The 15,142-nt window shown below is 40.5% G+C and overlaps 2 protein-coding genes across 2 annotated transcripts; both read left to right on the top strand.

Annotated features, from left to right (window-relative positions):
• The first annotated feature begins 1,034 nt into the window (after positions 1-1,034).
• Positions 1,035-6,544, top strand: LOC308412289 (glutaryl-CoA dehydrogenase, mitochondrial-like). Its single transcript, XM_080906527.1, has 12 exons — positions 1,035-1,193; positions 1,418-1,533; positions 1,829-1,861; positions 1,975-2,115; positions 2,240-2,302; positions 2,691-2,861; positions 2,997-3,126; positions 4,254-4,470; positions 4,590-4,693; positions 4,819-4,944; positions 5,308-5,468; positions 5,680-6,544. The coding sequence occupies exons 2-12, from the start codon at positions 1,431-1,433 to the stop codon at positions 5,751-5,753; spliced, it is 1,323 nt and encodes a 440-aa protein (XP_080762653.1). The 5' UTR covers positions 1,035-1,193; positions 1,418-1,430; the 3' UTR covers positions 5,754-6,544.
• Positions 6,545-12,338: 5,794 nt separating this feature from the next.
• LOC308411857 (uncharacterized protein) lies at positions 12,339-14,777 on the top strand. Its single transcript, XM_080905895.1, has 2 exons — positions 12,339-12,899; positions 13,857-14,777. Exons 1-2 carry the CDS (start codon positions 12,671-12,673, stop codon positions 14,150-14,152), a joined length of 525 nt encoding a protein of 174 aa, XP_080762021.1. The 5' UTR covers positions 12,339-12,670; the 3' UTR covers positions 14,153-14,777.
• The last annotated feature ends 365 nt before the right edge of the window (positions 14,778-15,142 follow it).

The following is a 15,142-nucleotide window of genomic DNA, read 5'->3' as shown; positions in this document are numbered from 1 at the left end:
AGGTTTTATCTTTAAAATGGCTGGTGCCACCAAGGCAAAGACAAGTGAGCTCCCTGGAAGTTTGCCTCAGGTATGCTTTTATCCACACCTGCCTAGGTGTGGCCAATTAGCACCAGCTGAACACATTGAGATGATTAGGGGCTGCAGAGGGACGTAACAGACGCTATGGATTCAAAAAAATAGCTTAAGTATTACTGTATAACCTATAATAACTTTATTTATAAAACGCTTTCAAACTAAGTGCTGAACAGCTATTTGAAGAGATAAAAACAATAAAGAATATGCATAATCATTGACACTGATTTAAAAAATCTGATAGAAACTAAGATGCTATCAAATAAAACAAACAATATTTAAGTGTAAATATGTGGTGTAACAGATCTTGTGATTTGAAATCAAAAGAGACATAAACTGAAGGTATCTTAATCATACTCACAGCAGTCTCACTACTGTGTTGTCCTCTTACCTCTAACCTATTTTGGCAGATGGCTGCTCCTCCCTGCCTGCTTATGCTGGAAGTTTCTTTCTGTTAAAAGAAAGTTTTTCTTTCCCACTGTCACCAAGTGCTTGTAGTTTCTTTACCTTATAAAGGGTGACTGTTGTTGTGATTTGGCATTATTCAAGTAAAACTGATTCGAATTGAAAGGAAATGTTATTAGGGAGCAGACAATTACTAAACTGCGCTATTTTAAAATTCCTCAATTGATAGTAAAATCCATTTGTAAAAAAAAATCTTAAAAAAAAAACAAAACGAAAAACGAAATTATGATCTGGCGTCCACTTCCTGGAATTAGGGTGTTGACATGATCTTTCCTTGTAGCGATCACGCTTTTATTTTGGGAAACGGGAGCACAAACTGCCACTCCCCCGCTAATGAGCCAATCAGAGTGCGCTACAGCTGCCGAAGAGTCATTTAAAGTCGGTCATTTTCAGTGATAATAAATGGCCACAAATAAGCCGAGCGGTTGTAGTGTTACCTTTTTGGTCTCGGATATTATGTGTGTAACCTTCATTAGAAAGATGAATAGTGGAGTACTGTTCAGTCAGAGGCGTATGGTTAAGGCATTATGCCACACTTGTCACGGCCTTTGCGTGATGACGTAGACTGAATGTGTTTACGTCCAGTCATGTAAAAGTCATCCAGGGAACCTAAGAAGAGCTAGGTCGAGGATAAGTTGTTCCACTTGACGCAGGTAAAACTTGGTCTTACGGCTGTCATTGGAGTATTAACAGTTATTCTCAACACAGAATACATTTTTATTTTAGCTATTTGGAAATTAGCACATTAATTCCCAAGTTAGTAGTGAACTAGCGCTGTTAGCTTTTAGCTACAGAAGTTACCTAATGTAGCACTGGTTAGCCTGACTAGCCTAAGTGATAAAGAATCGTGGATCTTAATGGTCTTCTTATTTTCTAGACCCGTTTTCGTCATGGCATTGAGAAGCGCTGTGTGTCGTCTCTTAGTCAACCCTCACAGATGTGCTCTCATCACAGCTTCCAGAGCACAGGGAACTGCAGCACCTATCACACACGGTTAGTACGTGTCGTTATGATCAGCATGATGTTCAGATTTATCATTTAAAGTTGACAGCCACAGGGAGAAATACAATGGTTTTAAGTTTGAAGCTGCGCTTGATACAGAAATAAATATACCTTCAGTTCAGATAGTGTTCTCGAAATGACACTTGCATTTCCATTTGCTTTTTTTATAGAGGGAAAAAAACAATATTTTATCGTATATTAGGATATATTAAATAGTCACAAATCCTTAGTTCATAGTATTAATGTTTTTCTGTTGCGTGTTTTTGTTGTTGTTGTTCCTTCACAGATGCAGAGAACACAGAGCAGAAGCCTAAAGCACGTACGTGTTCACTTTAAGAAAAAATTCTGAATAACATTTGTAAATTGTACCTTTAACCCAGAACCATTTTTTTAGACTTTAAGTATTAAATTGCTTCTCTAAATGCCTGATAGCGAAGGTCCAGTTCGACTGGCGTGATGCCCTGGACCTGGAGGGTCAGTTAACTGAGGAGGAGATCATGATCAGAGATTCCTTCCGGACCTACTGTCAAGAGAAACTCATGCCTCGAATCCTGATGGCGAACAGAAACGAAGGTGAGAGAGAGCTTTTTATTTACCCACATGTATATGCAATTAGATTGCTCATTTAGTGTTGTATTACACACGTGTTGGCTACATAACTGCACATCATGTCTGGTTTTGTCATTTTTATGTCAAGTGTTCCACAGAGAAATCGTGTCAGAGATGGGAGAGATGGGTGTCCTGGGTCCAACTATTAAAGGTCAGTCCAGTCACGTGTTGGTTTTAATGAAAAGCTGTAAACTCTAATCGTACTTCAGTTGCAAAACAGGCTTTTCTTCTTCTTTTTTTGTACATTAATGACACAGCATGGACTGTGGACCTGTGCACACTGAAGTTGTGTGCAATGTTTGCTTTTGGGAAGTCTCAATAACAAACGTTTTAGCCTTTTACACTTTTTTCCTCTTTTTATATAATACTTAACATTATTTTTTGTATGTCTAAAAAGTGTTTGGAAAGAGAGTTACTGTATTTTGCTTTCTTTCCAAGCTCTTTAAGCTTCTATGACCTGGATGACTGAGAATCTACACAGATATGTCCTCATTTTATGCACTGTCACTGCTGCTCTTCTTCCTGTGTTGAATGCTAAGGTTACGGCTGTGCTGGGACAAGCTACGTGGCCTATGGTTTGATCGCCAGAGAAGTGGAGAGAGTGGACAGCGGCTATCGTTCAGCCATGAGCGTGCAGTCATCTCTGGTGATGCACCCCATTAATGCCTATGGAACAGAAGAGCAGAAACAAAAGTACCTCCCCAAGTTGGGTAAGAAGGGAAAAGAGTAAAAATACTTTATCAACAATAATTCTGATATTGACGGTTTAACTGTGAAACTCCAATGCAGACCTCATGAGCGCTCAGGTATACGTCTTACTGACTGTGTGATCCACTCTGCCCCAGCTCGTGGAGAGATCCTGGGTTGCTTTGGGCTGACGGAGCCTAACCATGGCAGTGACCCCGGAGGCATGGAAACCAGAGCCAAATACAATCCATCCAGTCGCACCTACACTCTGACTGGCTCCAAGACATGGTAAGCAGTGTCACAGTCCTTCTAGGACACATCTAACCACACAGCAGCCATATTAAAAATACATTTGCCAGTTATTTTGGGTTAACAAGCCCACGCCACATATTTAAATTACTGGAAGTGTGCAGTTTTGTGGTTCCCGCATAGAAATCCTTGTAGAATTGTATACAATCTACTGAAAAGTTGTTTGGTGGTAACTTTGACCCAAAATAAGGTTTAAAAGTATTTTCCAAAACCGACATTACTTGTTCGACACGTGCATAATTTACAGTATTACTCAGTTTTATTCAGCCAGGGCTCACACGATAGCTCTGACTCATCCCACAAGAACACCGAACAAATGCAGTGCAAATTCTCAACCACGTGCATGTGTCTGCTGGCCTGGCTGCAAGAAAGCAGATGATTGGCTCTTTGACAGGAGGGCTTGAAGGATTAATAATGCGTTTGGAAGTTATTTTGAGAGATGCACCCCATTAATGCCTATGTGTCCATCTTTGCCTTATCATGTTTTTCTAAGTGTAAATATATGACATGTTGATTGTATTCATAATATTCTGAATGTTTTCTCTGTAAATTGCAAAGTATAAACAGAGTTGACTTGTTTGTTCTGGTACAATCGGTTTTAACCGCGTGTGTGTGTGTGTGTGTGAGTGTGGGTTTGTTTTTTGATCTTCTTTCACTTCTTGTAACCTCTAAGAATTTTCCTACTTAGTGTGTTGTGTCATTAGATGTACACACGGGGGAGCTCTTCACAGCTAAAACAGTAACAGTGTAGTGTTTAATACTAAAGTTTACTAGTGTCGTTTTTATTGTTTTCAGGGCCATACCTATCCTATCTTTGTTTAGCAGTTAAAATAAAATTTAATTCTGTAAAACTTTATGTGCAATTTACATCTTGTAGCACAATGAATTTACACCCCCCCCCCCCCCCCCCCCCCCCCCCAAAAAAAAAAAAAAAAAATCGTGACATTTTTTTGTAATTGGTCAAAACTGGTTGATTTCTTATGGTAACAACCATCCACAAAGCTACAGTATGATACTATAAAATATAGGTGTTCTATGTGCTTTATAAAAAAACAAACAAAAGTTGTCATGTGTCTTGATATTGTTTCATTTGCTTTCTCTTTCAGGATCACCAACTCCCCAGTGGCAGATATAGCCGTAGTCTGGGCCAAATGCGACGACGGGAAGGTTCGCGGCTTTATTTTGGAGCGCGGCATGAAGGGCCTCTCGACACCAAAGATCGAAGGGAAGTTCTCCTTGAGAGCCTCGGCCACCGGGATGATCCTCATGGACGAGGTGGAGGTTCCTGAGGAGAATCTGCTGCCTAAAGTATCCGGCCTGGGGGTGGGTATAGTAGCATGTTTAGAAAATGTTATTTCATCCCTTTGTTTTATGCGATCACTAACTTATTACTTATTAATTGAATAGTTTCTGTCACTCATGACTACTGTTTGTTGTTGTAGGGTCCCTTTGGCTGCTTGAATAACGCCCGTTACGGTATTGCATGGGGTGCTCTGGGTGCTGCAGAGTTCTGTTTCCATGCAGCTCGTCAGTACACGCTCGACAGGTCAGATGAACAAATGACATTTTTTTTTAATCCACATTTTTAAACTCTATTTAATTTACTTATCTTAATGTAGTGTATTAATTATTCTTAATAACATTGTTTTTGTTTTTTTTATTCCACAACAGAATCCAATTTGGAGTACCATTGGCAAGAAATCAGCTGATGCAGAAAAAAATGGCTGACATGCTGACAGAAATCGCCATCGGCCTGCAGTCCTGTTTGCAGCTGGGCAGACTTATTGATGAGAAGAAGTAAAAGCACCTCTATCCTCTAACTAAAGGGCATTAGATGGGATGCAGCAGACTCTTAGCACCTCTTGCCATCCTTCAAACTAAATAGTCGCTGTGGTCTCTTTCTGTCAGGGTGACGAGGGGAAAAACATCCCTCAGTGCATCTCAGAAGTGTCGTGAGTCAATAAAGGGCTGAAAGCTAAAAGAGTAGAGCCTGAATGTCATCGAAATGATAAATATTTGATTACCTAAGGTTCAGTCTCATTTTGGGTGTCTGTAGTGTAGTCATGTGAAGGTATTGGGTACAGTAAAAAGATACAAACACAACTTCATTCACACTTCATTGAAAAACAATGCTTAACAAGTCTGTTGCTTCCTTAACAGAGCGTCTCCAGAGATGATATCCATGCTGAAAAGGAACAGCTGCGGTAAAGCCCTGGACATCGCCAGGCAGGCCAGAGACATGCTGGGAGGAAACGGGATAGCCGACGAGTACCACATCATCCGCCATGTCATGAACCTGGAGGCTGTCAACACCTATGAAGGTGAGGACTTGTTTGACAGTCTGAATATGTGTTTAAGTGCGCTACGAGGTTTGGTTTTGATTGAGCAGATTATGCACAAAAAAAAAGTCCATTTTAACTAAATTGCCTCATCACTAAGTGAGTCGTTTTGTAGGAGCGCATTAATCCCCAGCAGCAGCCATCTGTGCCCCCACCTCCACATGAGTAACCCCTGCGTTATCTCCTCCTCCAGGTACCCATGACATCCATGCCCTGATCCTGGGCAGAGCCATCACTGGATTGCAGTCCTTCACTGTGGGCAAATAGTTCTTCTGTTTTCCCAAAACAACAAGACAGCTGTCAGAAATGCAAATTGCATCAAAACCGTTAGAAGTCACGAGCAGGCTTCAGATCGCTTATGGACATAATTGATTGTAAAAAGCATACGTGAGTGCGTTATTTAGGGAAAAACGTGTCATGTTTTGAACATGTCAATCAAGGTTTGTAGAGCGTAAATACTTCAGAAGAGATTCTTTTACACCCTAAAGAACATTTTTTCACAACAGGAAGCGACTTTATTGATTGTTTTACTGAAAAAACACGTATTTTGAATAATTCCAACTAAGCTCAAGATCCAGACTCACTGGCGTTATAGTTGCGTTAAAAAGATAAAACTGTCGTTATGAAGCTACAAAACATAAATGCCTGTTTTGCTTGTGAAGTGTCATGCATTTGAAATGTTGAATTGGTGTGTCAGACACAGTATACTGTGATTACTTGTAGCACTTTACAGGATCTAACACTAATGGATCATAACTTTGCATGATTTGCGAGAGGTCAGAGTTGTTGATCAGCGCTCAAATAAACATTAAAAAAAACAAATGTCTGTACAGGAAGTGACGTTCAGGTTGGATGAGACCGGCTACATCTTTTTGCCCTGCTTTCATTTTCGGTTTGGTGACAACTTCAAGACTTTTTATCTAAATAAAAGTAGAAGAATGTGAGGCATTGTTATATTTGTACATGATTAAGAGACAACGTACAAGTTACATACAAGACTTCATAAAGTGTGAAAATAATTTGTGTGTCTGACGGGAAATAAAAGTTGTTCAGTTTAAGCTGACTTCAGGATTCTTTCTTCTGTCCACGAGGAGCTTAATGCCACCTCTCAAATCCAAGCTGTCTTTGCCTTTTCCTCATCTAAATGAATGTTGCTGCCCTATTCGGGTTGGGTGCGGATTTCACTGATAATCCTCGTCTCACTTTGTTGTAGTTTAATCTTTCTCAGATGACACAGCACATGTGGAGCAGATCTCTGCACCTGTGTGACTCAAAAATGTCAGGACTCCTGGCCTGATCCTGTTTTTCAGTGAGCAGAAATGCAACGTAAAATAATAGTCGAGCTCACTGGATCAACTCGACGTGAAAAAACTGAAAGGGTTTATTATAAGCTTAAAGGTTGTTTTAATCAGCTTTTGATTTCATGTTTTTGTATGGCGACTTGCTGCAGTTATCAGGGTTAATGGCTGTCAGTGTCTGGGTTTACATTTACATTATAGACGCTTCCCTTGGGCAGTGTTATTAGAAGGCACAGAATACATTTTCGTTGCTATGCAGGTTTATCTATCAGTGAAGCCAGGTGATACACAGCAAATGGTTAAACTGCAGAAATGTCTTAAAGACATAAAAATCTTTTTCTGCTTCTAAATTCAGATAAAACAGGCTATTGTAATTAGCCCTAAAAATGGAGCTGGATGTAACTTCCAGATGGACTTTATACCAAAACAACAAACAAAGGGAAACTATCTGAAATATCCATCAAACTTACCTCATCAAAGTAAGCAAACCTAATTACAATAATTTACCTCCCTAACTAAGATAAACAGGTGAAAACTATAATCAGATAACAAAATTTACATGATAAACAACACCTCATGGCATCAGTCGTAACAATGTTAAACAAATATGTAGGACTGTTTGCTGATGCTGAAAAACTAATTATTGCATTCATCACTTCAAGGCTGGACTAGTGTACTTCATTTTCAGGTCACTCTATAAGTTCCTTAAAAGCCTGAGTTAATCCAAAACACTGCAGCAAGACAAGGACTAGAACGAGAGACCATATTTCTCCCATATTAGTTTCTTTTCATTTGCTCCCTGTTAATCCAGAATTCAATTGAAAATTGTTGTCTTTAAATATAAAGTCTTGATGAATTGGATCTATTTCTACCATAACAGAGCACTTTGCTCTCAGACTGTTTCCTAATGTGGTTCATGAAAGTAGAATGGGAGGCAGAGCCTTCAGCTTTCAGGCCCCTCTTCTGTGGAACCAAATCCCACTTTGGATTCGGGAGACAGACACCCTCTCTTAAGGGTTTTGGGATTAGACTTAAAGCCTTCATTTTTCGTAAAGTCGGAGCTTGATCAGATGACCCTGAACTTTTCCTTACAGTGCATCCAGAAAGTATTCACAGCAGTTCACTGGCATTTGTTTAGTGAGAGTCACATGTTTTTGTTTTTATATACTGAGGCACAGATCTGGAGTATAAGGGTATAAGCACAGTGGCCTCGATCATCTGTAAATGGAAGAGCTCAGGACTCTTCCTAGAGCTGGACACCCGGCCAATCTGAGCAATCGGGGTAGAAGGACTTTAGTCCGTAATGTGACCAAGAACCTGATGGTCACGCTGACTGAGCTCCAGTGTTGCTCTGTGCAGAGATGAGAACCTTCCAGAAAGACAACCATTTCTACACCAATCCTCAGTCAGGCCTGGGGTACTGTTTGCTGAATTTTGAGGTAAAAAATGAATTGAATCCAGTTTGGAACGAGGCTGTAACATGAGGAAATGTGGAAAAGTGAAGTGCTGTGAATACTTTATGGATTCACTGTAAAACTGGCAACCCTTTTAAAATGTAATGACCTTCAAGGTACAAGGTTTATTTATTCATCATTTTAATCACAGGGTTACATAATCAAATGCACTTGTAGTCTCGTAATGCTTCTATCATTTCTTTTTTCTAACCACTTATCCAGCCAGGATTGCTGGGGGGCTTTTAGCAAGAGGCAGAGCACACCCTGGAGAGGCTGCCAATCTGTCATGTGGCTTCAAACTGCTCACAAAAATCTAAGAATGCCATTATTTTTTTTCCCTCCTGCATAACTCTGCGACGGGGAAATATCTGCTACTGTATACTGAGCCTCCAACTTGAGCCTCTATTATTCCCATCCCCAGCTTTGTGCTTTTTCAATAAGTTTCCACTGAGCAGCTTGGTGTTTTTCCCTTTGTCTACCACTACAGTCTGTTAAAATCACTACACACAGCTATGTTTTGTGAATTCTAACATTAAAGAGTCTTTTTTCTGTTGGTCAAGAATAGAATCAGCTGTGATACAGTAAAAGCAATACTATAAAACAGTTTTCTATTTAAATCCCCCAATCTAAGTATCTTCTCTGTAACTGTCCCTGTGTTAATATACTCTTAATGTGTTTGACAAAAGATAAAACAGGACTGTAATGTCTATAAGTTATGTCTTCTGCAGATTCAATGCAATTCAGTTTTATTTATACAGATCCAAAGCACAACAACAGTCGCCTCAAGGCGCTTTTATTGTAAGGTAGGCCCGACACTAAAGATAACCCAACAATCATATGAAATGTTCAGGAGATTATTATGTGTTAAAGCTACAAAAAAACAGCAGTGATGTGCTGAAGGGGTCACATCAGCCCAGAAATATAATAATTTTCAACAGATTCAGACAAATTTAACTCCACTTTAATGATAGTAATAAATGATAAATAGTCCTTACACTACGTTTGCTTCAACTGTGACATATCAACAGCACACAACAGTGTCCTGCTTGTGCACAGGCATCCGCTCTTTTGTCTGTACTGTTTTGTCTCTCCATGTCTACCTCACTTCATATCCAGGACAAAATGTTGTCGGTGCTTCAGATAATCTTTATTTCTTTTTAATCCATAAGGCCATGAGGGATGTTGGGTTGTGCAAGTCACTGTACAGATAAAGACCTCCATCCTCTTCAGCTCCATCGCATGTCTGTCACTGCCACTTTGAAGTGGAGGGAATTAAAGAGCTGACAAATCCCCAGCCTTACATGATGCCCAGGCATGTTTTACGTGGTGCTTACATAAGGAAATTGCTTTTTTTTCTCATCCAATTGCCTTTCATCCTTTTGGGTATGGATATGTGACTAATTGTACCCAGCATGGACTCTGTCTTCAGGGTTCTTTCTGTCAGGAATGATGGAGGCTGACATGATGGTTCTCTTGTTATGGGAAATTAGAGGACTGCTCATATTTCCTCATCCAGGCATTAGCAGCAGCCATGGCGGTCTAATACTTGGATAATTAGGAGGCTTTTCATCTCAAATAATCATCTGGATTATAACCCCAGAGAGTTAGCAGCTCTGTCAAAATGAGTCATCGCCATGATGGGACTCAAATGGCAGAGTTTTTACACATTTAGTAGGGAAAAACACGACAATTCTCTGACCACATCCAAATACCGGATTAGTTTGTCGGTATGAGCAGTACAATTTTTGGACGGCAGGTTAAAGCCCATCTTTAATTTAACTCAAAGACTTAAAAGCTACACATTTTTTGGACTTCTTAATCCTACGTGTGATAGCAGCAGGCTCTACCATACTTTGCATTGTATGTTAGGTATATTAGGTGAGACGGTTGAACTCTAACAGCCCTGACATAGAAATATTGAGCACTTGCAGTGTGAACTTTGGTAAATCAGGGTGTTAACACCCAATATCTCCAAACACACCTTTACTAATAACATGCCTGCTTGTCTCATCACTACATCTATGGTGAACGATTTTCTCAATGTAAAGCATTTCTATTTCTATTCTCGCTTGAAGATAGAAATTTAAATGCCAACCAAATGCTGTTAACTGAGGTATTAGAGTTATGATTACTGATTGGGCCATAGCCAGAGGGTGTTTTAATGGCACATTAATACATGTCATTTCCAGAAGGTTTCCTGAGTCTCCCAGCACAGCCTCAAGAGCAAGGAGGAGATTCCAGGAGACACACAGTTACTCTAGGACATCCAGGCGGTCCTTAACCCATCAGTAGGATTGCTCTCTGCTCCTTTGTGCAAGGAGAAACAGGAAGAGCACTGCAAGAGCTACAAATGACCTCCAGCAGGACACTGATGTTGATGTCTGGGTAGAGAGTCCCCATGACATCAGGAACATTCCCAGATGTTGTCAGGCATGCATATCAGCACATGGGGCAAACTAGAGTACCATTCAATGTTGCTGCAATGAAATTTTTGCAAAATGCACTAGCTTGCCACATCATTTGTTCACTTTGATTTCCAGGGTGTGTTTGAATGCAGCCCTCTGTAAGATGACCATTTTCATTCCCATCCAATGATCTGGTATCCTTTCCTTCCTAACACTTTACCCAGTCTGTATTAGTGTAGATAAACGTGGCTTTAAGTTGTGATGTGTTTCCAGAAATATTGGCTGGGATCAGTACTTTGAATGTATCAATAATTTCCAGGACTAAAATAATGGCTGTTACCAGAAACACCTGCCTTACAATTTGTAGTGCTGATCTACTAAATGTGCCCATAAATGTCCAGTTTCCACATAGCTGGCAGTAATTAGACATACTTAGATTGAGATTTAGATTGTTGTCTAATGCAGAGTAACTTTAACGCATAATAAATGCTCAAGTGTGCATCTTGGAGGTGTGTCCATGCATGTGGTGTGCATGTTTTTTGCCGCAGGTCTGTAGCACACAGGCATCAATCCATGGATTCGTGCTCTGCTGCAAGAAAAAATCAATATTAATGTATTTAAGGAAGTAATCGTGCTTCTCTCTGCAGGTGACGAAACATTTGATCTCACAGTATTTTTACAAGTGTTTGTCCCCAGAGTCAGGATCAAATTAAGAAGAAAAAAAGGCTTTTAAATAATGCTGCCCCCTTGTATGATCTTACTCCTGGAACGAGGAGCTGAAATTGTCAAAACTGACTACTATGGAGTTTAAGTCCATTTTCAACCAGACTTTTACATGGAAAAATAAAATATATCACTATAATGATGACACAACCTGAGTGTAATGTGAATCTTTGTTATATCCTTGACTGCTCTGACAAAAATAATAGCCAGCTGGGTTTGGACAAGATGTTGGACATAAGAAAAACTCTCATATGCTCGGAGAATACCTCTCTGACTCTATGATTATGCATTTATTTTATTTTAAAAGAAGGTCTGGGTTGTTGTTGTTTTTAAACAGTGATCATCATTATTGTGAAATGCAAAAGAATGCAAAAGTCTCATTTCTCCTATTAACGTCTGCAGGATTTTACACTTGAAAAAATATATATATATATTTTTAATATTTATAATTAGCATTTTTTTTTTAATATTTAAAAAAAAAATACATAGCATATTTACATTTTGACCATAACCAGTAACCGTGACTGCTGCAGCAGTATGGCAGTGGGCTGTAACGCATTTTTTAAATGTGTTTGTGTGATCATTTGAGACTGTGAAAGTGGATATGCTGCAAAGAAGTGTCTTTGCCCACAGTTACCTTCAAGTCCACCCAAAGGTGCTAATAAGGTTCAGCTCACCCCCGTGTCCCGTCTACAAACCCGCAATTTATTCAGTTTAACTGAAAGACACACTGACATTAACACCTCCGGGGACGTCCCGAGCTGCGTACATGAGCAAAAATAGCATCTCTACGCGGTAGAAAGGACTAGTTTCCTTTCAGGGGACTTCTCGGTAGCGCTGCTTAAGCCTGCCGTGAGCCGACAGTTTCCAGCAGGGTGAGGGTGCGTGGGCTAAAGTGGGCGGACCTGACAGTTTACAGCTGCCGGCGGGACGCATGTTTCATTTCAGCACCAAGGACAGAGCAGGAGGCAGCAGCACCCACCGCACCTTACATAAGAACCCCAAGCCAGGAGCGCTCTTTACCGCTGAAGGACTGGATCGATTTGGTGTCTGAGAACAAGGGATGAAGTAAAGAAGTGAGATGCAAACTTATCAGAACTTCATTTTCATTTTGCCCTTCATATTTCTTTTATTTTCTTTGCGAAACTGGACAATTAACCTTCATATTAACGGCAAATTGATTTTATTATTATAATTTTTCCGTAATGTCTTCGTGTAAGAAATATCACCCTCGTGTGTGGAGTATGGTCTGGTTATAAGAAGTGAGGAAAAAGCCCACACGTGTATCACCTGTTCCTGTAACCATGAATGGTTATAATTTCACCGATTTCAACTCCACCCACGAAGCACACGCTTACCCTTACTCAGCGTCGGTAGACGACCCTCTGTACCGGCAGTACAAACCCCCGGTGAAGGAGCTCATCCCTTTACCAAAGGCGGTGCTGTATCTGCTCATGGCCGCTCTGGTAGTAGTTGGAGTTGCCTATGCCATCATTGGACACCTCATCAAGGATCTGGCCATTGACATAACAGGTACGTGCTAGTCACCCAGAGCAGGCAAATCAAACTCCTTTTACACCGTGGGCCGTGTATGCAGCCCATTTTGATCTGAATTGACCTGTGAAACTTCCATTTGTGTCAGTGTAAAGAAGTTCAACTACACATTTAATGCTTGAGATATTTTAATGAAAGAAGTGCAATTTTACAGCTCACTTTTTATCCACATGATAAAGAAATGCTGCTCTGGGCTTAAATTGTAAGAACCAAATATGTAAAATTACAGAAATGGTTCTGTTAGCTCATTGTGCAGACTGTGCTGAAATTATAAAACTGAACTTTATTTGTTAATTGACAGAATGTCTTTTTTAAAATTGTGAGCCCAGTGTAAAATACTACATTTCAACAGTAGATTGTGAAAAAACAGGAACTTTGTGTTTTTAATTATTCATCTTTATTACTGTGGTGGAGAATGAATGGCAATAGGGGAGAACTTCATCAGTGGTAAAAGCTGTACAACCAGAGAAAATACAGTTACAAGTCTAAAATTGGTGGCCAGTTCTGGCACCGGGGTCTTCTGTTTGGTACTCCTCTGTTTGGATTACAGCTCTGAGAGTACAATAACAGGGATGCAGCAGCAGTGAGGATACACTGAGTACTGATGCATGTACTTTTAACACCACTGTGATCCAAATGAGTTCATCTGCACTCAAAGCAGAGGTTATTTTTGCTCTATATGTTAATAAACATGCCAATAAAATGGGGACAGTCAGTGCTTGGTAGCTTTAGTTTAGCTTTAGTACTACAAAGGCTTAAACTGAACCACTTGTACATCACTTTCAGCCAGACTGTTCAGGAATTCAAGCTTTCTTTTCAACACAAACCTCAGTTATCTGTCAGTTTTCACCATTAATGCATCACCTTTGCCTGCTTTTTCACAGCTTTCAGTTTGTTGTGAATACTCCTTTGCTAAGCCCTGTCTTCCTTCTTTAGAGTGTGTGCTTGGTCCACCTGGAGATGAAGACAAAGACGAGGATGATCCCCAACGTATGGGCAGCCATCCCCCCTCGGCGCATCCGTTCGCTCACAATGCCTTCCACGTGTGGGACCAGGACGATGTGGTCATTCCTCTATCTCGCGACGAAAGCCCCCAGACCAGTCCGCTGCTGCTGGCCGCCATCCCCTACATCCCGTCATTCTTCCCACACTCTCACAGCCCACCGAGTCACGGCTCTCCGGGTTTCCCCAACTGCCCAGAAACAAGCAAGGAAATCCCGGGGGAGTTCTGATTGTGACATGGACCTTGACTACACGCCTGAGTGTGCATAACACATGACTTTGACAGAAGGAGATGGCTGCGAGGTACAAACATGTACAAACTGCACATCTCATATCCCGTGTCATTACCAGCAGACCTTCAGTGACTGTGAAGCGAGCAGCAGTAATGAAACTGTCTCTAACACGTTAAAGGATTTGTCAGTATTACACCACATGGCTTAAGACTGTTGTCACAAAATGAGAAAAGCTGACAACCTCAGGCAGGGAATCCAAAGAGGAAGTGATTTAGAGGAGAAGATCAGCACTTATTGTCTCTGTGTGCCTGATCTTCAGTGAGATACATTTTAGATAAGTACAAAAAACACGACATGTTGATATAAAGTATTTTTGTTGTTTTTTCTGTTTTGTTTTTTTTAAGTAAAATCTGTCTGAAATGTATCAGGGGGGCTATTGTGTCCAGTGTGAGTGACATATGATGATCCAGGGCGTGAGATTGAAAGACTGTCCATCTGCTGCAGCATTATAATCCACCTGCACAACAACAGATTAGCTGTAAAGTCTGCTCACAGATTTGCATTTTTTGCAGTGCAACGTGTCTCTTTGTTGGTGATTTTAATGTTATTTTGGTATGCTTCATGTATGACTCATAAAAAAGAAAAAGGAACGCAAAATCCGTTTCTGGAGTCTTTGACAAAGCTGCTTCCAACCTCCTGGCCTTCTCACACACTTCATTAAAATGTTATTTGAAGACACTCGGGGATTAGAGGAAGACTTAAGGGAGTTCCAGCTATTCAACAGTTACGTACGCAGAGCAGCTTAACCCTGCAGCTTTAGCGCAGGTGTCGCACGCGCTCGTGGATTCCCTTTAGCTGTCTTGTACACAGAACGGGACAATGCAGCTTATGGCTCAAAGGTAACCGAAGATCTGAACATTTTAAAAAGAGACATTCAAATTTGTCTTAATTTAGCAGAGCAGAAACCAGACGGGAAATGATTAAGAA

This window comes from Rhamphochromis sp. 'chilingali', assembly GCF_963969265.1.
Source record: "Rhamphochromis sp. 'chilingali' genome assembly, chromosome: 15".
Lineage (NCBI taxonomy): Eukaryota > Metazoa > Chordata > Actinopteri > Cichliformes > Cichlidae > Rhamphochromis > Rhamphochromis sp. 'chilingali'.
Note: the sequence above shows the minus strand (reverse complement) of the source record. Positions and strands in the feature narration are given on the sequence as shown.

Coding starts and splice junctions, on each gene's coding strand:
- LOC308412289 (XM_080906527.1), top strand. CDS start 1,431: ATGGCATTGAGAAGCGCTGTGTGTCGTCTCTTAGTCAACCCTCACAGA. Junction 2,303..2,690: donor CCTGGGTCCAACTATTAAAG/GTCAGTCCAGTC, acceptor TTGAATGCTAAG/GTTACGGCTGTGCTGGGACA. Junction 4,471..4,589: donor CTAAAGTATCCGGCCTGGGG/GTGGGTATAGTA, acceptor TTGTTGTTGTAG/GGTCCCTTTGGCTGCTTGAA.
- LOC308411857 (XM_080905895.1), top strand. CDS start 12,671: ATGAATGGTTATAATTTCACCGATTTCAACTCCACCCACGAAGCACAC. Junction 12,900..13,856: donor TCTGGCCATTGACATAACAG/GTACGTGCTAGT, acceptor TTCCTTCTTTAG/AGTGTGTGCTTGGTCCACCT.